The sequence below is a fragment of the Trematomus bernacchii genome, unplaced genomic scaffold (genome assembly GCF_902827165.1).
Source record: "Trematomus bernacchii unplaced genomic scaffold, fTreBer1.1, whole genome shotgun sequence".
NCBI lineage: Eukaryota > Metazoa > Chordata > Actinopteri > Perciformes > Nototheniidae > Trematomus > Trematomus bernacchii.
The window spans coordinates 7,418,853-7,442,625 of NW_022988050.1; the positions used below are offsets into that span (position 1 = coordinate 7,418,853).

A 23,773-nucleotide genomic window follows, 5' to 3' on the forward strand; every position below is an offset into this window, starting at 1 on the left:
AGAATCTGATGACAATGTGAAAACGGAGTCCTTATGGTACAGCTGATGTTAGACGGTTTCCACCAGGTTAGCTGTGAATAATGGAATATAGAAATGTGTGAGCTATCTCAGAAACAGCGTGACTAATGCTTTTGGGGCGTGAAGAAGTGAGAAAAGTGTTTCGTTCAAGAGAAACAATGGTGAAAAAAAGAGACAGATAGACCAAACAGAAAAAGACCCTGAGGAATAATTCCATTCAAATGTATGACAGATTATGGCTAAGCAGCCATATATAGAAACCAACATCAGAACGTACAGTATGTTATGTAGGCTTGAATTTGTAAACCATAACAGGCATTGCAACACCACGAGGAGCAGCACATGTTCCTGTAGCAGCAAACAGGTACAACCAGTTGGGTACAACATGCTGTCAATACACGGGAATGAGAGACAAGGTGTGAATGTTACATTTGAACAACAGATGCTGGTATCTGATAGTGACATAAATCAAAAGATGATATCTTATGTGTGTTTGTGTTATAGGCAAAAGCAAACAGTGAGATGTGGTGGCAGGTAAAGCAGTCACAAACCTGATTTATAATAAAATAAAATGATTATAACTTAATAAATTCAATTTCCTAACCTGATTATATAAAAACGATTCTGACCTGATTATAGAAAGAAAGCATTACGTGCTGCCTCTCACACTAAATAACATGCATCATTCACACGCTCAGTGAGCAGTCAGAGGTCAATATAATGTGGTTAATATGTGCTCTCTGTATTAAACATACACTATATCTACCCGGTATGGTGAAGTATTTATAATGTACATCAACTAAATATGTGACAAATAAGTTCAAAGGTTACATAAGCGTTTAATGTCAAATTAGCATTGCAAGTAACACCACTAGTATCATAGTGTGTTGCATGCTAACATGCTCACAATGACAAAGCTAACGTGCTGATTGTAACCATGTTTATTGTTGAGGCTGATCTACAAAATCTCATTGTATATTTTTGTATGGTGACATTTAAAGCTTTCTATTCTATGTTCAACATATTAGCCTGTTAGCATATTGACATTAATAATAAGCATCTTTTTTTAGGCAAGTATTTGGAATATTTTGAGATTTGACCTGATGGTAGCAAAGCCAACATGATTGCCACTGAAAACAAACCTCATGAGCGAACTAGAAGAGAGGTCAAGGGTAACCAAAGTAGTTGGTAGCTAATCTTTTTGGAACCACCTGTACAAAATGGAAATACGGAAATACGTCCCACAGTTGTTAAGTATGTAAGTCTGAAACAAAGTGGCTGCTAGCATGGCTAAAACAAAGGATCAGGTAAGCTAACAAACTAAGTTAAAGCAGACAGTGTCGTTGTGAATATGATGAAGAAGTGGAAAGTATAGTTACTACCGCAGCGTTCAGTTATTATGCTCCAAATATCTGGAACAAACTCCCAGAAACCTGCAGGTCCGCTGCAACTCTTACTACTTTTAAATCCAGGCTGAAGACTTTTCTTTTTGTCGCTGCTTTTAATTGAACTATTCACATCTTAAACTGCACTGTAACGTTTATCCATGTATTTTTTCTTTTAATGTTTATTTTATTATCTTTTCTTTTTAATGACTGATTTTAAATGCTATTTTCTTAATGTCTTCCATTTTTGTAAAGCACTTTGAATTGCCTTGTGTTGAAAGGTGCTATATAAATAAACTTGCCTTGCCTTGCCTTACCAATGTTCACTGTACATAGTTGAGTATTGTCCTGACTGAGGTACTTTAGTGTTTCCATTTTGTATACTTTTCTACATCTAGGAAAGGGGAAATACTGTAAGGGCTTTTTACCATATCCACTCAACGCTTTGATACAATTAAGACAGAAAGTCAGATGATTCGCTTGGCAAACATGACGGCTATGTTTAGCTCCAGAGGCAGATCTGCTGTTCACAGACTGTTGGTAACCGACGTTGCGTGTTGCCGCTTGTCATAGTTTTGGCAAATGCCATAAGCTAAAACTAAAACTGCATCATGCCAGTGTACACACAGCATTACTGTGTTTAAGTGTTTGGTCCTTACTGCTATAGGATGTAGAATCAGCGTTTTATTTAAGGGTCAAGTTTATGTTAGATTCACATTATGAATAAATTGTCATATTTGAAATTGATCATTAATATATTAATATAGCCATAGTGTTATTAATATTCAGCATAAAAATGTGTTACATATTGTCACATTCACATCTAACAGAGGTTTTGCCTCGTAAAAATATTTAAGTGCAGGAAAGATTAGTGACATTAAATTAATTTGAGCACTAAAGTATTACATTTTAATATGTTACACAAGTAAAATCCTCTTAGGAGTAATAGATTCTGAGGAGACATTGTGCTATAAAGAACAATAAAGTCTTTAAACTCAGGGTGGAGCAGCACACTCACAGTCTCTGTAAGAGTAATACAGAGAGAGACATTGGAAAGAAATGAATTATAAGCTGCAGAGGGAGAGGGGACGGCAGAGAGGGTGGGCGGGGGGCCAGAATGACATTGGGGTTTGTGTTAGACATGCCAAAAGGGGTTGGCACTGCCATTTGCTGACTCACGCCCCAGCCCCCTAGAGGGGATAACAGGGACAATAGACTTTCATTTATTTTTAATGAGTGCTACGGATAGCCTTACAGACACATCATTGTTCAGAAAATCAGCGTCTGACGGGAGTGGAGGACGCTGGCCAAAAGACCCACACAGACACTATAGGCGGTTAAATCACTGCCCACAGTTACTTTCCGTTTAGATGAAGGTGCACGTAGTGGAGGTGAACAAGCTATTTCTACAGCTGAGGGAATCTTGTGATTTGACATGTCACTTCGGACTGTAACTTATTGCAAATTAGTTTCTGCTCTCTGACTTGACCCTGAAGAGTTGAAAAAGTAATTTCGGTGATGGAATTTTCTTATGGCCTTGTACCTTTATATGCCAAGGATTTCCAAGCAAATGATCTGAGGGGGCAGATCTAGGAAATGAAAAGAGGTGAATAAAATCACCAACACGACTACCTATTTTATCTGTATAACAAAAATGTCTTTAACGAGATCAACGTGCCTGTTTTTTCCCCTAAGATGCAGCAGATGTCGGTAAACTAATATATTTATTGATGAAGGCCATTTTTTAACCGTAAAAAAATCAAATTAAGTGTTATGTTTAGAAGTGCTATTTCCAAGTCCAGTAATGTCGTTTCAAGCCTGGTTTTATTTATTTATTTCTGTATAAGTGACAAATCAGCAAAAGTTTGTAACAGTTTATGCAATATGTAAAATGTAGCTTACAGTTATTAAATGGTGTAGAACCCTCCATGGTGCTGAACACGTACCATAGTCCTGCAAAGCAGAAAAAAACGGATAGAAATGACTTACTAATTACATTAGCAAAACAATAGCATTACCAGCCATGCATCTCACTGTCACATTACATTTTAATGGCTTCATTGTTTCATTTTAAACAATTCAGCAGTGGTTTTGATTCCAAAATGAAGAGGGAACCTCAGTGAAATGATTTCTGTTGACACACCACAGCCATGAACTTAGGTGTACCTTCGCTTCCTTCAGTTTTGCTGATGTTTCGCAAGCAACACAGTTTTAGAGCCACTTACATCAGTTTGCCTCAGCATAACTCTAATGCTTGATACAGCTATGGAAACAGCACAGCATTTTAAAAAGATCTGCAAAGCCACAAAACCATAACATGTCGCCACAATAAACGTGAAGGAAAAATGTGATGTTGCTTTTACTTGTTTTTCCCATTTCAAACAGGAGAAGAGAGGAAGAGGAGGAGATGCAAACCGCTGATCAACTTACTAAAGCAATTATTACCTTCTGCGGAACAACATCAAGAAATGAATCTACATGTTTTGTGGCTCAGTTGCACAGACATGTAAAGTGTGTTAAACCGTTCCACTGTGGCTGCTATTTCTCATCAGAACAATTATTATTCTGTGCTTGATGCTGATCTACATGAACACAAAAATACACATTACAGTGACACCATTATGTTTCTATCATTGTTGAGTAAAACCAAGACATCTTTATTCAATTTAAGATTCAAAGGTAAATTGTTGCCCTGCCTTCATCCTGTCGTTTCTTGCTGTAATAATAGCCTTACCTAAGGGTATACTCTCAGACTGAAAATACATTTAATGTATCTTCTCCTCCTTTGCATGTATTCTATTCCCCTCTTTTCACCCCCCTAACCCCCCTTTTGCCTCCTAAAGATAAATGTGTGCAGCTATAAAGCTTAACTAACTGGCAAATGACTGCCTCTTCTCCCCGCTTATCTACAGGATAAGCTGTGAGGTTATTTCCATGCTATACGGCTCATGAACGAGCCACAAACTGCAGCCCTTCCTGATGTGCGGAATAGGAAACTTAAAAACTCACTGTCTGCATCTTCTGTGTCTCACTTGCATGAAATGTTTTAAAACCGGTACACCACGATGGTAAGTGATGAGATTGTTACACACGCTATCTTGTGAAACAGATGAGCGCAGCTTCATCTTGTCATTGCCTTCTTTTCAACTCATGAAGACCAACAAAAGTCACCTGTAGGGTGGAGCTGCCAACTGAAAGAGAACAGCTAAGCATATATGAGATAGCAGAAGAAGAAGAAAAAAGAAGAGGGCCCATGAGAGGAGAAAAAGGGAATTGTTAGATAAAGCAGAGCAATGGCCGAATGAAAATAAATTGAAAATGTAAAGCAATGATGGGATGAGAATGGGTACTGCAAGATAGAAGATTGAAGATTGTAAGACACATATAATAACAAACATGTTTAGACTACATATTGCAATGACATCCCTTGACAGGTTGAAGCTGGTTTTAAGGCCAACAGTATCACAATGTCAATGCTTGCTTTCTGATGTCCTAACATTGAATAAATAGCACCAAACACAATCTGCAGCTGAGGTTTGATGGGTTAGTATTGGACCAACTGACACATCACCAAGTCTTTTTAATGTAAAATCAGGACCTTGAACAACCGTTGCGAACGTCATTGCAATCCATTCAAAAGTTGTAGAGTTATATCATTCAGAGGCAATTATGTCAACCTTCTGGTGAAGCTAGAAGGAAAGTTATGAAATCACAAAAAAGGATTTATGGACTAAGCACGTCATACCAAGTTTAATTAAAATAGAATAAATAGTTGTTTCGATTTTTTTCTGTGCAACAAAGTGAAGGACATAAGGACCTTGCCATCCAGCCATTTTTCAATACTTTTTGCCTGGAGCACATGCAAGAAAGTGTACTAAAATACCAAATTAGGAAATGATTGTGTCAGTCAAGCAAACAGGCTGAATTTGCTCAGCAACATCACAGAGACGTGCAGTCGGCCTCATTGCTTGTGTGGGTGAAACGATTAAAGAGTACACACAGGATGAAAGGATGAGGCGTGTGGCGCAGTGGATAGAGCCTTGGTCTGTGGTCCAAGCAGTGCGATTGAACGTAAAGCCAAGCAGAGAGTTTGAGTGGCAGAGTCAACAATAGGGAAATTAGCCGTGCCGAAGAACAAGCACAGCTCAGCAGTTTGAAAAGGTTGACAGGGAACAGAGAGTCAAGGAGCTGCAGGAGGGAGGAGCGGGAGAGGAGCTTGCAGTCTCAGGCTTTCTTTTATTCTCCTGGCATTTGACAAATTGGTTTGGGAAGGCCTGGCAGAAATGAGTTCATTGATTGTAGTGAAGAGCTTTGTTTAGCTTAAGCGGAGTTAAAGTGTTTACACTCAATAGCAAACATTTGGACTGGTCTTAAGCATGAGTACGAGAACACATTAGTGTTTGGTTTCATTCGGGTTAGGGCTTCCAGAAACCATGGGTGTTAATGCTCAATGAATTTCCATATTCTATCATGAATTGATGTTGACAGGTCTTTATCAAAGTGGGGAGTTCCTTTGCAGTGTAATTGACCCCAAGCATAAAATAACATCACTATGGCGGATTCAGTCAGTAAATGAGACGAATACAAATATTGTTCATGAATTGCCAATATAACAAATAAAGCACAACATCTTTCCTTATTTGATTGCATATATATTTCCTATATATAATTTTGTTCTTATATTGTAAGAAAGAGATTTCCTATAGACCCCTAACAATGTGCTGCATGTCATAGCAGGAAGAAGCGTGACATATTTGTACAGATAAAACCTTAATGGAAGTGACGACATTCAAGCAACCTCCTGCAGTGATGCTGTAGTATTTAGCTGAATATGACACTTTTCAGCATCCATCCCATGGTGCGAGTTAGCACATATACAGTACAAAGGGGTTAGAGGACCTCCCTCTGGACCCTTCAGCTGGGCGCATTGGGACTCATACAAATGGAAAGCCAACCAGCTACTATGCAGTCGCCCAAAGCTTGCTGCTGCCTATTAAAGTGCACACGGTTCAAGATGTCCTTTTGTCATTTGAGCCAATTGTCATGTTGTCCGAGAATACATAATGGAATATTATTTTTCAACATAAAAAGACTCCATTCATTTGTGTCAGCTAAGCAGTTTTGCAGGGCCTCATGGGGGAAAAAACAGCCCAGTCAGCAGAGCTGGAGGAAAGTGAGACGATGGTTCAGAAGATCAGCTGACTTGGTCTGGTTCCCTGTAGCATCACTTGGGACACGAAGGAGGACAAAGGTTAGTATGTTTTTCTTATTTTTTTTTGCCTTTATGCATTAATATATTCTATTGATTTACTTCAATACTGCATTCTGGTATTTTATTTTCTAATCTACAATACATTGAAACGGAACAGCCGTTACCTTCTAAAACAGGTTATTCTAAACCTGGGGGTGGAGACATATGAAGGGTCTCAAGAGGAAAAGAAGGTAGACATGTGCTAGGGTTTATTTTGTCAAACCTCTGCTCTGATATTTGCTTATTTTCTTGGGAAGATTTTTACTGGTATAAATAATCAATTTAATGCAAGAAAAAAAGGGGTCCAACTCGAAAATAAAAATCAAATTTTGGTAACTTCATTCACATTTCTTTCAAGATGAGGACAGTATCTTTTGGAGTATTTCACACATCTTTTACACTGTAATACAAAGCTGTGACATTAGGTTGGGTTGTGTGTTGGTTTTCGTTTTCGGATCAGGTGGTCACAGGTTCAAACCCGACTGCAATCAGCATGTCGTTGTGTCCCTGGGCAAGACACTTCACCCCAAATTGCTCCTGTGGGGATTGCCCACAGTATTGAGTATGTAAGTTGCTTTGGATAACAGCGTCTAACAAGTGACATGTAATGTAACACTAGCCTCATTGTTGAGTCTCATTAATCATTTTGATACATTTTGAAGCACAAGGAATTTATTTTAGCGTCTTAGGTTAGATGTAATGTTGCTTTAAAGTCACGCATGAAAACAGACTGCTCTAAAGCTGAGCAAGTATCACGTCTTGGAGTATATCTACATTTGTGTTAATGTTTAAGCCCTTTCATTGAGATATCTTATTTAGCCTCTTGTATCTGTAACAAAGAGGTCTCTTGGATGATGCAAAGAAGAAGTTTTGTATCTTTTATTTTATCTAAGGATGACATTCCCTAAAGCATTTTATGTAATTTGTTTTGGCTTTTCAGTCTCGTCCATATTGCATCTTTTCACCAATCTTCTCCTCCAACACCTGTGAATAAAGGCGTGAAATGTCATTTAACCTCTGCAAATTACCTCTGGGAGTGTGTTACTCATTACCAAGTATCATGTGATTTTGCAAACACAGATTGAGCAACCTGATACAGTGCTGCCATCTAGTGTAGATTTGTGGAAGAGCTGTGGAAAAGAAAAACATCTCTACACACTCATTTAAAATTAGAAGTGTAATGATCACAGTCATTTTTAATCAACGTAGTATTACAGATTATTACTGTAAATGTAAATGGGCAAATACCTAAAAAATAAACGTGGCCGTGAGGTTTTTCCAGAAGTGAAATGTTTATTTCAAGATTCCAAAACTTCTACAGTTAAAAAATTACCATCATGTCTCTTTTCTATCATCATCATCATCTGCAGTCTTCTTTTACTTACACTAACTTACACATCAACAGTTTAAATGTATCAAAATCTAAGAATTCCAAGTTGTATCTAAAAAAAAAAGAAAAGGCAACTTAACACTGTACACTTCTTTCTTTAAAATACTTTTTTTTGTACAGATGTCATACTTATTTAGTGGCATTCTGGTATGTTTGTTTGTAGCAACAACAAATAATGAACTGCGGCAAATGCATTAACTGTGAAGAGAAATGACACTCGGAAAGACAAGTACTGTCCATTTTTGTTATATACACTGTTTAAAACCAGTTCCTTAATGAAGCTTTATGCAGTTGATGTTTTGGTATTTCAAAAACCACTGTTATCACAAGCCCCTGATACTATACACTGATACTGAAACAGTACAATCTGACATTAAAACACAGCTTAAAACAGGACAATGATCACTCAAGAGAACCACAATATCCTTGTATCAAGTTCCCAATTGTGGCTTGAGTTAAATAAATAGAAGTTGCATTTGTATGTTAAAGGCATGTGAGAAAAACCTAATGAAATTAAAGGTTGCCAGTGAGGGCTGAGTCCATGAGGTCGTCGTCTTCATTTCTCATATACATTGGACTAGGCCGAGATGGACGCTCTGACACCAACATGGACAAAGAGGAATCTGAAGCAGAGATGGGTGACCGGGACCAACTGTCTGCTTTTATGGGATGCGATGACGGCCCCATGGACATCGAGGACTTCTTCTTCTCTTTGTCCCGGTCCCGATCTCGGTCTCTGTCCCTCTCCCGTTCCTTCTCTTTCTGCTTCTTCTTCTCCTTCTTGTGTTTCTTGTGCTTCTCCCCTGAGCTGTGAGGAATGGAGCTCATGTAGTCCTGGGGGGGAAGCGGGCGGACGCTCTGGTCGTCGTCTGAGCTCGGGCTGTTCTGGTGGGACTTCTCGGCCACTGAGCTGCTGCCCGACTCGCTCTCGCTGTCGTGGTTGAGCGGGGTGAATCCTGGCGAGCGGCTGTGGCTCGGGGAGGAGCGGTCATGCTTGGGAGTGGAGCCGCTGAAGAGGGGCGATGCTTTGAGGCTAGAAATTTGAGGACGCATAGAGGCATCACCAGATCCGTCCCCTGTTTTCTGAAGGGTCACTTTGGCCTTGATGCTTGGTGAGCCCCCATCAGGTTTGCTAATGATAATTTTGGCCAGACCGGTTGCACTCGCCCCTCCTGTTTTTGGGTCCATCAGCTTTTTATCCCCACTGTTGCCACCGGAAACAGACACTTTAGGTTTTGTCTCCTTATCGGACTTTTCCCGCTTATACTCCCCACTTTGAGATGATGAGCTATGCTTGGAAGGACCCACGTTGGAAGGTCCACTGCCGGGAACATTCCCAGGACCACCACCAGGAGCAGATCCTGGACCAGTTACTGGTGGCCCAATCTCACAACCATCCTCCCCTACACCTCCTCCACCTACACTCTTCAGTTTGTCGATGACTGCCGTAAGAGAGGGTTTCTTGTTTCGACTGGGCGACTTCCCTTTGGCGTTGGGATTGTTTGCATTGTTCTGACCAGCCCCACCGCTACTTCCGCCTCCACTTCCTCCACCTCCACCACTGCTTCCACTTCCACATCCTCCTCCTCCTCCTGACCCGCCTCCCCCTCCACCTCCACCTCCACCCCCATACTGAGACTGGGAGGCGCCTGGGTAGGTCATCAAACCAGAGGACGAGGAAGAGCTGGACGATGATGAGGAAGATGCTGGACCAGAGGAGCCCCCACCAATGGGCTGCTTCTGGGAGCTCATGCCTCCACCAGAAGAAGACTTGGAACCTCCAGAGCTGCCGCCTCCTCCGGAGCCCATTGGTGATTTAGCCTTGGAAGAAGGAGGTGTTCCTGGAACCTGGGACTGCTGCATCTTCATAGGGGAGGACAATTTGTCAGAGCTGCGGGAGTGAGAAGGGGAGATGTTGGGCTTTATGTTGGGATTCATAAGTGACCCAGGAGGCTTCCCCCCCTGAGGCTTCATTTTACTACTACTTCCAATCCCACTACCACTAACACCTCCAGGCCCAGAGAGCCCATGTTTGGTGATTGGGGAGGTTCCTGGTTTACCTACACTAATTCCTTGGGAGGAGCCTTTAGATTGGGATGGCCCACCTCCACTCCCCATCCCTGCACTTCCTGGCTTGGAGCCGCTGCTGCTGCTGCCTTGTGTCGTGGAGCCTTCTTTGGACTTGATTTTCCCAGAGGAAGACGAGTGAGAATGATGGCTTTTGCTGCTGCTGGTTCCTCCTGCTCCACCTGTGTTGCTAGAGGCTGAGCTGCTGGAGGTGTATCCACTATGGGATGATGTTTTGCCCCCAGTTATGGTCCCTTTTGGAATCTGAATGGTGATTTTGGGGATTGGAGGAGTGGCACCACCGGGAGGAGTTTGTGAGTGCCCTGAACTACCAGGAGACTTTGAGCCTCCTCCACTTATGCTTCCCCCAGAGCCTGAGCCCCCACTAGGAGGGGTGTAGGGCCGCCCCCCTGAGCTGTGAGAGGGGGACTTACCATCAGGGTCCAGCTTTTTGCGTTTGGGAGGTTTCTCTTTAGACTTTCCCTCACTGGATGGGGTCCTGCTACGTTTTACCTGTTTGCCCTCTGTTGAAGTGCTCCCCATCCCCATCGCCATACCCATACCCATCCCCATCCCCATCCCAGAACTGCTCCCTCCGCTACCCCCATTTTCATCTTTCGGTCGCACAAGTCCCTGTTGCGGTTTAATTTTGGGTTCTGCACTCTTAAAATCAGCACATGCCGCTGCAAGGCCTATTGGGAGGGGGCTCTGTGACCCTCCGCCATGTGTGTCTCCCAGATCAGGAGCTTGCACAAGAAGTGGTTTACCACTACCACTGTTGCCTCCGAAAACTATCCCCATATCAAAAGGGTCCTTCAGCGATGGCTCGGGGGTGCTCTGCCCATGGGGAGTGGGATTCTGTGGTGTTCCTGATGGAGTATTCTGCTGGCTACTTCCCCCGAAACCCTTAACAAGGTCCATGTCTCCATCTGCACTTGGCGAGCTGTCGTCAAAGTAGTTCTGGGGAAAGCCATGGCCTGAGGTGAGGAGGTCAGGGTTGAAGTCAGCAGCATGGAAGAAGTTGGTGGAAGAAGAATCGCTGTTGGGCGTGGCAGCGGTTGCAGTTGCCTCAGCAATCAGGTCAGCAGCATCAGTGAAAGGATTCTCATTGCTGTTGGTGTTAAAAATGTCTGCCGAGTCAAACACTGCGCTGCCCTGACCGGAGCTGGAGGAGTCACGGATGGGGGTACCTAGGGGGCCTCCATCCTCCCCACCACTTCCCATGGGGTGCTGCCCATGGCTCCCACAACTGCCTTTGCCCGTCTGCTCGGGCAGATCTGATAAGATTTCTGTGATATCAGGGCCGATGCTGTCGGAGCTAGAGAGGCGGACCATACGAGGTGGGACAGCTCCTGGCGGTTGTTGAGACTGGACATGAGACTGTGAATAAGGCATGTTGGGGCCAGAGGGCGGTGTTCCACATTGGCTAGGTGCTGGAGTGATGCTATGGGGCGTGTCTAGGCCATCACCAGTCAGATTAACATCAAAGATAGAATTTTGAGATGCGTCCACATCCATAGAGAGCAGCTCACGGTGGAAGTCATCCTCATGCGAGACTTGATGGTGGAGCTGGGATCCCTGTTGTAGTTTCATGCCTAAACCGGTACCTCCACCACCTGGGATAGTCCCAGGCATAACACCACCCTTTTCTGTCCCCCGTGGGCGCTTTTTCTTTCCTTTTGAATTACTTCCAGGGCATGCTGCACCCGCATTCTCGGTCCTTGGGGAGCCAGAAGAATTCTGCCTCTCCAATGGACTAGAAGCATAGAGCGCAGCAAAATCTTGTGTGGGGTTGTCTTTCAACAAGTTCATCAACATAGGATGATTCTTGGTGTTGCTGGCAGGGGAGGATGTTTCAGGTGGAGTTTGGTGGGGTTGTGGTGCATTCTGGGAGCTGGGACTAGAACCCACACTTCCAGTTATCTGTAACAGACTTGTCAGTATTGGATTCTGAGTGACTTTGTTGAAGTCATCTACATGGCCTTGACCAGCCTGCTGTTGTTGCTGGCCAGCCACCCCACCCTGGGTTAGGCACTCTCCTCCCTGGGCTTGCCTTTCTCCGCGGGAAGCCCCATACAGAGGAGCAATCTGACCTCCAAAATTATGTCCCCCAGGGGGTCCTCCGGTTGGTGTGTTGCCCTCTGCGAGCCCAGGCAGTCCCATAGGGTTAGTTCCATCGCCGTCCATGTTGTAGGTGGGACTACCGGAGGGTGGCAGGTTATTCTTCACCATGATCTCCACTGTCTGTGCGATTAGGGAGAGAGCTGGAGTGTCTGCCTGGATGGTCTCTGCTTTCCTTCGAATTGCCCGCATGGTAACTGGGATGGACATGCACCTATAGGGGGAAGGAAGCAATTACCATGAAAAACATACTAGAGCTGCAACAATTAGTTGAAGATTGACTGCTTTTATCTTTTGAAATTTTAAACTGAATATATTGGGGTTTTTAACTGAAAAGATATACATGTAAAGACATTATGTTGGACTCAGAGAAATCAGCATATTAACGAATTACTACAAGGAAGGAAACTCACCGCTGGACTACTTTGGTGATGAATTCATCAGTGCAGATCAGAGCATCTGACAGTCCTTTATATAGCTTGCATGATACCTGTCTGGAGTCAATCACCTCCATTACCACTGGAGAAAGAAGGTCAGATAAGACAGAGAACATTTTAGAATCACTTTCATCTGAGGACATTGTTAAAGTTTCATCTCAATATGCTTAGATTTTTTTAATGAAATAGTTAATTAGGTAATGCTTACCACAGACTAATGACTCATTGACTGGATGCTGGAACGAGACGCTGAAACTGGAGTCGGTGAGAGGACATACTTCAAACTGCAGCAGGCCTGCGCTATCTGAGGGAATAACAGCAAATGTGAATTACTTATCAAATGTGATTTAATACATAACACACACAAAAAAATCAGTACATGTTGTTGATTGTCTAAATACAGTGAAGTCAATCAGGGCCAGATATTTACCATTTTTGATGGAAGTGCGTTTCACACAGCTGCCAATCAAGTTGTTATAGGCTGCCTGGTGCCGGATGATATCCAACAAGAGGGGCACTTGTGCCGGGTGGCGGAAGGGGATCTTGGTCACCAGAACTCCTTGTAGAGAGTGACCATCTTGCACCGGGGCATCACTATTCAGGAAATAACAGTGCTGCTGATCTGGCAATGCCTGAGAAAAGCATAAAAACAGGGTGATTTAAGTGAATTAAAAATCTAATACTGGGTGTATTGGCTGTGTGTGTCTTTATTTGTATATATCCATGTTTTCCTTGACAGGGTTAAGGTAAGGTTACCTACAGACCATACATGTATTTGTTAATGAGCAGTTAATCACCTCTAGAATCTCAATTAATCTAAAGAATAGAAAAAATGTAATTTTACAAAATGTCTGTTCACCAGAAGATAGCTCCATAGTAATATAGTCATGTTGATTTTATGTTAAGCCCATATATATATATATATAAAGCAGGCTTAAATTCAAACAAAGAGGTCTTACATTTCTTTAAACACGGAATAATCATGAAACCATAAAGAACAGGCTGGATGTTGTAAGAAACTAAGATTTAAAAAAAGGTAAGCGGACATCATATTAGTTATGGTTGTGGTGGTATTGCATAAGTTTGCTTACAAAATAGAAGTGCATGTTCCGTGAAGGTGGCGGCGTGGAGCTGCCCTCCTCAAGGAGCTGGCGCTGGCTCTGCACAATTAACTGGCAGAGAGGTGAGAGGGCGGGGGGGCTCTCAAACACTGGGATCGCTGGGAAAACACGGAAAGAGCTTCAAGTTTAAATTAAAAAATAAAATGAGCATTGTCCTGTAGGTACATAGAATATGGTGTTCAAGAGGTAAACTCACAAGTAGCATTGCCCAGCCTCTGAATAAAGGAGAGGGAGAAAGGCATTGGGCGGTTCATCTTGAGGAAAAAACAAGCTGGCAGGTCCACACAGTTTGTGTTGGTCACAGTGGAAAAGGAAGGTGTCCTGAAATACACCAAAAATATATGAATCAGCTGTCTCTCTCTTCTACTACTTCTGCATTGGGACACAACAATAACTTGTATTGCCTAATTTATAAGGGAACATATGCAAGTTCTCTAATAAAGGGTTGGACTTTCTTACCCCTTGTTATCCACGGGGTGTGATCCAGAGATGAGTGGGGCAATTGGGAGCTTATAGGTAGCGGTGGTTCCCTCGATTGTCACAGAAACACTGACACCCAGAGAGCGTGGAACTGCAAAGATTACCCAAAGGTCCAGACAAGGAGACAAATGACAGGTCACACAAGGATTCTTTAGACAATCAAATGGCTAGTCGCAATGTTAGTTCCCATCCTTATCCTTAGTTAGATGATCAAATGTAAGACTTTTTAAGACCCTGCGGGAACCCTGTAAATATATGAAGTGATCAACTCTCTCTGTGCACTTACCAATGCCGTCTGGTGAGTTTAGCTGTGAGTCTGGTCCCTCTTCAAATATGTCATAAGGGGACACGTAACACTGAAGAGAAACAAGATGGCCACCACTTCTTGCAGTCAACAGGCCCACACCGCCATGGAGAATAGTCTCCACTGCATTAGCACTGGTTGCTAACCTAGAAAACACATATCAATCAAAGGTTATTGCATTACAAAACATGTAAGCTCCATCAGGCTTTTAAGTCAATTTATAATACTACAGGTAGTTATTTATAATACTACAAGATATATATTTGACCAAGTAAACTGATAAATTACACAGAATTATAGATAGAAAATGTAATATCACATCCTTAAAAATATGCAGGTACTGCTTTTAGGTTTCTCTTTGCTGCATGACTCTCTAAATTATATTAAAATAATATTGAATATCTATATCAAATATTCTAAATACTAGTAGCCTACATACATGGATGATTTACATTGTAACAAAAAGGGATTTTGTGAACTTACCTAAACATGTGCATCATCTTGGTGAGGTCAAGCTCCAAAGACTGCAAGGCTATATACATCTTGGTTTTCAGCTTACTGGAACACAGAGATGACATGACATTAAAAACAATAATAATGATAAAGACAAGATGTATTTCTCTTATAAAACAAGTGCCTTTAATTAAAAGGTCTACTTACTTGTCCCCAGGGAGCTTATAGAGTTCGACCAGTCCCTTCAGATGTTTGGAAAACTCTTCAAAGTTCTTCTCCCTTAGATGCTGAATCAGCTCAGGACAACTCTGTGATCAACACATTAAGAACATGTATATAAGAGAGTATAACATGTATGATAAGCAACAACTTACTTGACTGTTATTTGAATCCACTTTATGGGTTTATATAGAGATTGCAGTAAACTGACCGTAGGGTTTTCTCCCTGATGAGCCACCTTGACGTCCACTAGCTGGCCATTTGTGTCCAGCTGCACCTCCACATAAAACATGTCTGACGTGATGTAACACTCTGTCCCTGATGGGCTGAGGTGAGAGCCAAGCCTGTTCACACACAAAAAGCAGGAAATGACTGAGAGGGTCACTCGTTTGACTTTGACAATGACAATGACAATTTTAGGGAAGGTTTTGGGATGTTAATGACAGCCATATTATATCTTGGGGCCGTCTAGTGATAAGACCTTTCTGGGGATTGTTCAGCACTAAAATCATACATAACAAAAACATAGACAAAATTCTTAGATGTTTAAGAAATCTGTGGACGGCACAGGAAATAAAACTGCCCATGTCCTTATTTATGTGTTGACTGAGTCTACAATAGATAATTACAAGGAAACAGTTCAAATAACCACAATAATCTGCAATCTGCCTGCATGTCCTGTACTTGGAAAAGGAAAATAACTCACAGGTTTTGCCGAGCGATGGATTCTAGACGATCTGTCATGGAGGGTAGAGACGAGACTGAAAAAGAAGGCAGAGAAATGGGGACATTTTAAAATCATATAATGAGACTATCATGTGTTATACAATGTTGCCCAATATTCCTACCATACATTTGCATGTCACCTAAAGCAAAGGTCAATTGAAGTTTGCTGCATTCAGTTAATGGTGATTGGTTGTAAGAAATAACCTTAACATTATAGCTAGCCCTAAAACAGCTTCTCATGTGTTTGAGTCCACATAGGTGTTTCCCAGTCAATTGATGGAAAGTAACACATTCTAATGAAAAACGCTGCCCTGCTCTCCATGCGTGTCTGTCCTTGGAGGTGACAGCCTCACCTTTCAGCGCTCTCTGCAGGGTCTCCAGGCAGGTGAGCATGAGCGGGTGACCTGCAGCAGTTATCACTAAGCGTTTCTCCTGGAACACAGTATAAGGTAAAACAGAGGAATTAGATCATTGCAGAGAAAATATAAAAATGCTTCTTCATCAATATGTAATGTTCAAGTGTATCTTGCACTGGCTTAGTCAGCGCAATAGGTCAGGGATTTAAATGTCACCACTATAGTTTCACAGGCCCAGCGGGTACATTATTAAAGTAAAAAACCTTTTTGTGCAATTATGTGATTAATTGCTGTACATGTATTTTGAACAGGTTGGTAGTCTCTCTGGTGGGTACTGATTAGGGATTGTCAAAAACACTTTTCTACAATATGTGTATAGTACAGTATGTGTGTTCTCAGCCTTTTTTAAATTGCAAGTTAAAATGTAATTACTCACCTAAAAAGGTACAGCAAGTAATTCATATTTTATGCATACCCAACAGAAAACTTTCCTAAAGTTTTGTGACCTTTCTACTTAGTAATTACCTCCAAGATCCTCATTAAAACTAATGTATAATTGAAGATGTGAGGGAATGATCTCCTGTACTGATTGTTGCTTTTTCATTTTGCATGAAGAAGCAGCTGACATGTTTTACCTGCCTTGCTTACTGTGAAAATGCAGACATTATCAAAACATGTTACAGGTAAAAAAAAAAAAGGAGAAAGTTGTGTCTGTCTTACCATGGCCAGACGCACAATCTTGCAGGTCTCCTGCCATGGCCTTGCAGCATTGTGTTTGGCATGAAGCTTCTCCAGCAAAGCAGCCATGCGATTCTGCTTCTCCGCCTCTGAAAAAAGATGCAACGTTCAAGAAAACACATTTAAAAAACGGAATGAACAATTTTCGTAGATATTCGAAGGCACCACACTGAATTAATCTCAGCGTTTTGAAAACCCCCAAACTAATTGTACTAGGTATGATCAGTTTGCAAGGATAATTGAAGTTTTATCCAATATTATGTTCAATTCATTTTGTTTCTCAAAACATTTAAACTAAAATGCAACCCGGACAACATGCCATGAAAACTATTAATCAATGTCTTGCAGTTTCTTACATTTGACAAACATCTACATAGAAGATGTAATTGGACTATCACAACATAATTGTGACTGAGTGATTTATAGGTAGTATTCATGTAAATGAAGTAGCTATGATCAGCACTGAATGACAGTTTATTCCACACAACGAAAACTACTACAGCATCGTTTGTAAACTCCACATAAATAACACAAACAATATATTTATCTTGTTAGATGATATTGTGATTAGTTGCAGTTGGGTAATCAATTGTGCAAACTAGAAACAAAACACAACATAAAGACGTTAATCAATCAAGTCACATGACATACCAAAACAACTATTTAATCAGCACCACTTGCGCCTGTGTCGGGCTGGTCAATGAGAAATATGGTGTCAACTGAACGGATGCTACTGTTTTGTTTATCTGTCATAATGGGCTACAACTGTGCTGCAGGTCGTTAGTTATGTTAGAGTAGCTTAGCAGGGATAAGTTGCATTGTAACGTACGTCACAACACCCCAAAATAAGGCAAACTTGTGTGGTGACATTAGATTACTTTTTTAGATCTGAATGGAGTCCTTAAAGTTAGTGTTTCCACAAAGTTGATGTTAGCAAGTTGCTAACGTTAGCCATTTGAGGACAACTACAAAAAGCTAGCTGCTAACTACGTTACAAAACATGACCAGTGGCATTAACTTATTTTAAACGAATGTACCTTATTCAATTCAAGTTGAAGCTGCACTTGACCCAATGTATACGTCCAAAACATACTTAATATGAGCGTTAAAATTGCAGAGTCGGCTAAGTTAGCTGCTAGCCTCCGTTAGCATGAGTCGCCTTGCCCAGCAAACCAGATCATCATAATAACAGTTAGAAAGCCAACATGCATTCAATTCACGTTATTTACCTGTTGCCTCTTCGGATTTGATCCGTTCTCCATGAGTCTGATTCCCTGCTTGCTGGACCGAGAGAGAAAGCTCTCTCGCAGGGCTAGCGCTCTGCATAGAAACACCGGGCCCCGCCGCCATGGTGCCGCTACATGGAAGTATAACAGACGCTACCCGTTTCAGTTTCCCGGCTTCGACTTCCCAGCGCCCCCCTCCAGGCTTCCGTACAGCCCCATGCTGTGTGCACCATACTAGTTGGTGAGTGAACCACGCTGTTGTTGATTTATTTGTTTCATAAATGTAATCCAGTTTATTTGTGACTTTGTAATTTACTTCAGAACAATTTATTTTCTTATTTAACTGTGACTCATTGGTCCGGACCCATTTTTAAAGAGAGGGTATCATTGCCAGTTTGCTGTGTTTCTACATTTCTGTTTATTTATCAATTTATTTTTCAAGTGAGACCTGCTTTTTTCTTTATTCCTTCAAAACGAATTGAAATCCCTTTACTTTGACTGCTTAAAATAAAAGACAATGATCTGATGAATACTCCAGATGGCGTACGATTGCCGCGAGTAAATGATTCATGATTTGCCAAGAGCAACTATCCGCCCAAAAAATCCAAAGGAAGGTTGAAATATTCACAATCGACATCAGAAACAGTCAAATGCAGAATTTCAACATGATGCTTGTTTTTTTCTTACAATATGAACTTTCAATACCCTCATTTATAAGGCAGCCACACGAAGCAATAGACTATTAAGCATTAGACAAATAAATACATTTAAGCAAAAGCAGCCATGCACAGGCCACCACGTACAAGCACACACCTGAGCCTATTGTACAGCTGAGCCTGTGGCAATGAGGGCTCTCTGGGGAGGATTTTCCCACCAACCATTATGACCTGCCTGAGAGATGGAGAATGAGTGTGTGCATGAACATGTGTGCATTATAGAGCATATGCAAAACTATATTTGTGAACATCCCTGTTAAACCACACACAGAGAAGATAGTTGTAGACAGCAGTGGAGATGGAGAGGGACCATATTGGCATCGTCTGAGTCAGTAGACAGACCCACAGATAGACATGAGAAAAGAGGGGAGGTGCCGCTATGTAATTGATGTGCCCACCAGGAGCTTTAGCTGGCTGCCTGGCATGGAGAGGAGGTGGGCACCGCTGCCAAGACAGCAGTAGGAGAAAGAAAAGTGAGGCACGGGCCTTGGGGAGCACAGTAGCGAGCTGAAACCATGCCCATCAATCAGAGGCTAGTTCACCTTGCCATGCCAAGCGGGACCCCCCTCTGCGCAGAGGGAAGGGGTGGCACAGGGAGCGAGCCTGGCACAGTTGCTAAACCTTCCCTAATCCTCCTGGTGGGTGCATCGGTGCCACGTCCGAATGGCAGCAGAGTAGGCAGAGCCAGACATGAGGGGAAAAGAAAAGAAAGTTCAGCCCCTATTCTGAGAGAGGTCTCACTTCATGTTGTTAACATCAGGATGTAGAAATGTATTATACTGAAGGACTGAAGAAGGCCACTACTTCTATAAAAAGGAGCTTAAACAGGGCGTCTTGTCCACTCAAAAACGATAGGAGTTCTAAATCATATGGCCAATCTGTCTTTTCAGTTTTATGCAATATGTTGCATGAATTGCACTGACTGTAGCTTTGAGCCTTAATGATAGTTTTTCTTCTTCTCTTCGTACAGAATATTTTCTTTGAATTGTAATGTATTATGAATGTGTTCTAATTTAAAATGGCAAACTACTGAGTACGGCAACACAGGAAGCCATTGTAGAATGTAAGATAGTGAATTAATGGGCATATACATTAGGGCTGCAACTGTTTATTATTGATAAAACACTTGGTCTATAAAATGTCAGAAAATAGTGAAAAATGTAATTCACAGTGACTTCAAATCCAAGGTGATATCTTTAAAGAGTTTGTTTTGTCAGACCAAACCCAAAGATATTCAGTTTAATGTGACATAAAAAAGAGAAGAGCATCTTTGTCACCATCTATTTCAGAGGCTGTAAACAGAATTCTCTGCAAATTCTTGCATGAAAAATGACTATAGTTATTAAATTATCAAAATAGTTGGCGATTGTTTTTCTGTTGTAGACTACTCACTATAAGTCAACCAATTGTTGCAGCGCTGTACACTGTGCACACAAACTCAATTGTATGACAGACTCAATTGTATGTATTTTTTTATATTGTCGAAAATCATATGGTGCTGAAGGGGATGCCTGTGAAACATCTCTATAAACGCATGTATTTGATTTCCTCTGCATGTTTCCTGTTTTAACTCAGGGGATGGAGACGTGTGAACAGCTTGGCAACCTTATTGAGTGCTTTGAAGTTGACTACCCTCCTTTTTTCACCATCTCTCTAGGTGAGCTCACATTTTACCTGATGTGAATAAATAAAAACCGACCACCAGACAAATTAACCAGACAATCCAAATAACAGATTTGCTATAAGGTTTTGTGGTTGGTTTACAAGCAGCTTTATTGAGCTGACTCTTGTATAAATGTGCCAAACAAAAGGAATACACTGAGCCATTTGCTTCTCACATATCATACAAGTTTGAGATCAGTGAGCCTGAAGGCTGGAAACGGTCCAGAAAACAGTGAAGCATTACCAGGACACAGTTTCTGCTTCTTTGGCACCGAGTGCCTTGAAGTGCAAGGGCAGCTGGGAAGACTAGCTGCGAGGGAGGTAGAGGGAGGGAAGTGCAAGAGATGGAGGGAAAGCGAGAGAGAAAGGAGGGGTCGGCCCTATAGGACCATTTGTGATGAGGCTCATTTGCACAACGGCACTTAATTGGCTACAACAATTAATTAATGTGTTGGAAAGTTGGCACAAAAAGTTCATTTAAGAGGGTTTTAATAAGCAATTAGGGTGAAGTAACCAGTGAGGTAGAAGCAGGCACAGAAAATGTGGAGAACTGTGAAAGTAAAAACCGTAGCTCTTTGGGAATAATGTGCCATATCTGGAAATCAGGATGTGGCTTGCTATTATGGGTAGTTACTTCACATCCCATTGTGAGCACTGATGACATTACGATACATTATTTTTACCCCACACTTTTACAAACCCAACTGTTCATTGCACCCACTTTCCCAAAACAGCATTGTCTCCTCTCCCCTTCCTTCTCCCTCCCACTGTCTTCCTCCCTCTCTCTTTCTCACTCTGTGTATGAAATATCGCATGACTAATGAGTGGAGCAGGTTGAAATCCTGGGGAAGATGTCCTTGGAAGACGAATGCATTTTCAGCAGAATAATTAACTTAATTAACAAATTCACATGCATATTCATCAGCCTATTAATGTCTCCTCTGCGCGGCTTGATGAGCAGTGGGGTAATAACCATCTCATTTGCATAGCCTGTTCACACGACTCCCCATTTAAAGACAAAATAAGGGAAGGAAGAGCACAGGAGGAAGAAGGAAGAGAGAAATTGGAAAGGGAGACAACAAATAGAAAACAAGGGAGAGGCGCAGCGGGGTAACGCGCAGAGGTGAGGAAGTGACGTGTGATGGTTGGAAATAGGCTAACAGTTTATCTGACGGATGGGTGACATGAGGAGGGACGGCAAACATGAGCCCCAACAGATTGACTCCATCTCTCCCTTTCTCTTTCTCATCCCTCCAGTCAACCTTGCAAGCCGTCTTCCCCCTCCTGCTGTTTCTCCATCACCATTTCCTTGCATCCATAATATTCTTCCCTATAATCTGAAACAAGGGGGCTCTTTTAATGACCATTTTAGAGTAATATCCAAGTTAGAGGACAGCATTATCACCCATCAGATGTTGTTTGTCTTGGTGAATTGTTCTTCTACAACTCAGTGGAGAATCATATCGGTGTGGCGTCTCCGTGTTTCTCTCCCTCTCTGCCTGTCTCTCTGTCTCCCCTTCCTACAGTCTCTCAGGGGGAATCTTCTTGGCATTGCTCCACTCCTTTCCTTTCTTCTCCACTGCCAGGCTGCTGCTGCCGTCTCTACTCTGTTACCACTGTCTGCACACAACCTGGTGCTCCTAGCAACGCCACCTCTCTCGCACACACTCCACATGGCTGTGTGTGTGTGTGTGTGTGTGTGTGTGTGTGTGTGTGTGTGTGTGTGTGTGTGTGTGTGTGTGTGTGTGTGTGTGTGTGTGTGTGTGTGTGTGTGTGTGTGTGTGTGTGTGTGTGTGTGTGTGTGTGTGTGTGTGTGTGTGTGTGTGTGTGTGTGTGTGTGTGTGTGTGTGTGTGTGTGTGTGTGTGTGTGTGTGTGTGTGTGTGTACAGTAGATCCATCGCCACTCTGTGTATGTACAGAGATAAATCTTTTGTCAACAGCATATAAGCCAAATGTTTGTTCTGCCACTTTGATAGAAAACAAAAGAAAATTGTCAAATTCAATAACCGTGTAAGCTGTCAATACTTCTGTCTGTTCCTGTTTGGAAGAGTTGAGTCTCAATACACTTTATTTTAAGTAGAACCAAATAACTAAGCTGAGTGAGACCATTATATAACACTTTATTTCCTTTATTACTTTATTATCAGAGCATTTGTACCCCTTTCATTGTGAAATACATTACACATTTTAGGAATATTGCTTGATAATTTACACAGGTGCATTTCTAACTTTATATTTATGGTCCCAGCTTTATGCACTGTGAAGTATAGCTACATCTTGGCGGCAAGGGGTTCAAATTGTTCCTTTTAGTACCAAGGTAAAACAATGATGTACATTCACTGGGAGGACTGACACTCCAGGTTTTGATTCCAATTTGTTGCTAAGACCAATCAGATATTAATCTTTGATGTCACTTAATATAGTACATATATGTATGTATTTATTTATAGAAGGACCATGCATACAAATACATTAATCTCAGCAAAGAGAAGAGATGCAATATGCCAGATTATAGCTAATAGCTCATTTCCATCTGTGGTCCTCAGGCAGGTTCATAACAATCAATAAACAAATAATAACATTGCATGATGTCTATCAGTCAAACAATTTTAAAACCTGATTTAAGTACAGCTCAATAAATTAATACATAGTACACTTGAAATACACTTACATGCTCTCGGTCACTCAAATAATTATAAAGCCTGATTTAAATACAGGTTACGAACATAATACTTAGTACACTTCAAAAACACTTAAATAAAATATCTAAGATATAGTATATATATAGTAACCTCTTGTTTTATGTAGACGGCAAAACACATTCAATACAACATATTTTCCTTTTCCTCTCCTTTTTTTTGTTATTGTGTTTACATATTTGTCTTTAAGGGTTGCCCATACAAACCAACACATTTCCAGCCCTATATTTTCTTACATTTAAACCAGTGTTGTTCTGTTCTAGTGGTAAGAAAAACCAAGTTAAACACCTTTAAGGATTTCTACTAACCGAGCTGATTGACTTTGACGTCACATGGCCTCTTTAAAAGTCTTGTTAGAACTTTTTACTTTGAACACAATGTGTTTTTGACCTTGCTGTTTGATA

The 23,773-nt window shown here is 41.5% G+C and overlaps 1 protein-coding gene across 1 annotated transcript; it reads right to left on the minus strand.

Annotated features, from left to right (window-relative positions):
- Nucleotides 1–7,925: 7,925 nt before the first annotated feature.
- med1 (mediator complex subunit 1) lies at nucleotides 7,926–18,452 on the minus strand. Its single transcript, XM_034119550.1, has 15 exons — nucleotides 18,296–18,452; nucleotides 17,049–17,155; nucleotides 16,326–16,404; nucleotides 15,953–16,007; nucleotides 15,458–15,590; nucleotides 15,235–15,335; nucleotides 15,058–15,132; nucleotides 14,557–14,720; nucleotides 14,250–14,361; nucleotides 13,987–14,111; nucleotides 13,761–13,888; nucleotides 13,100–13,301; nucleotides 12,878–12,973; nucleotides 12,646–12,751; nucleotides 7,926–12,446 (listed from the first exon to the last, which is right to left on the minus strand). The coding sequence occupies exons 1-15, from the start codon at nucleotides 18,414–18,416 to the stop codon at nucleotides 8,558–8,560; spliced, it is 5,493 nt and encodes a 1,830-aa protein (XP_033975441.1). The 5' UTR covers nucleotides 18,417–18,452; the 3' UTR covers nucleotides 7,926–8,557.
- Between the last annotated feature and the right edge of the window lie 5,321 nt (nucleotides 18,453–23,773).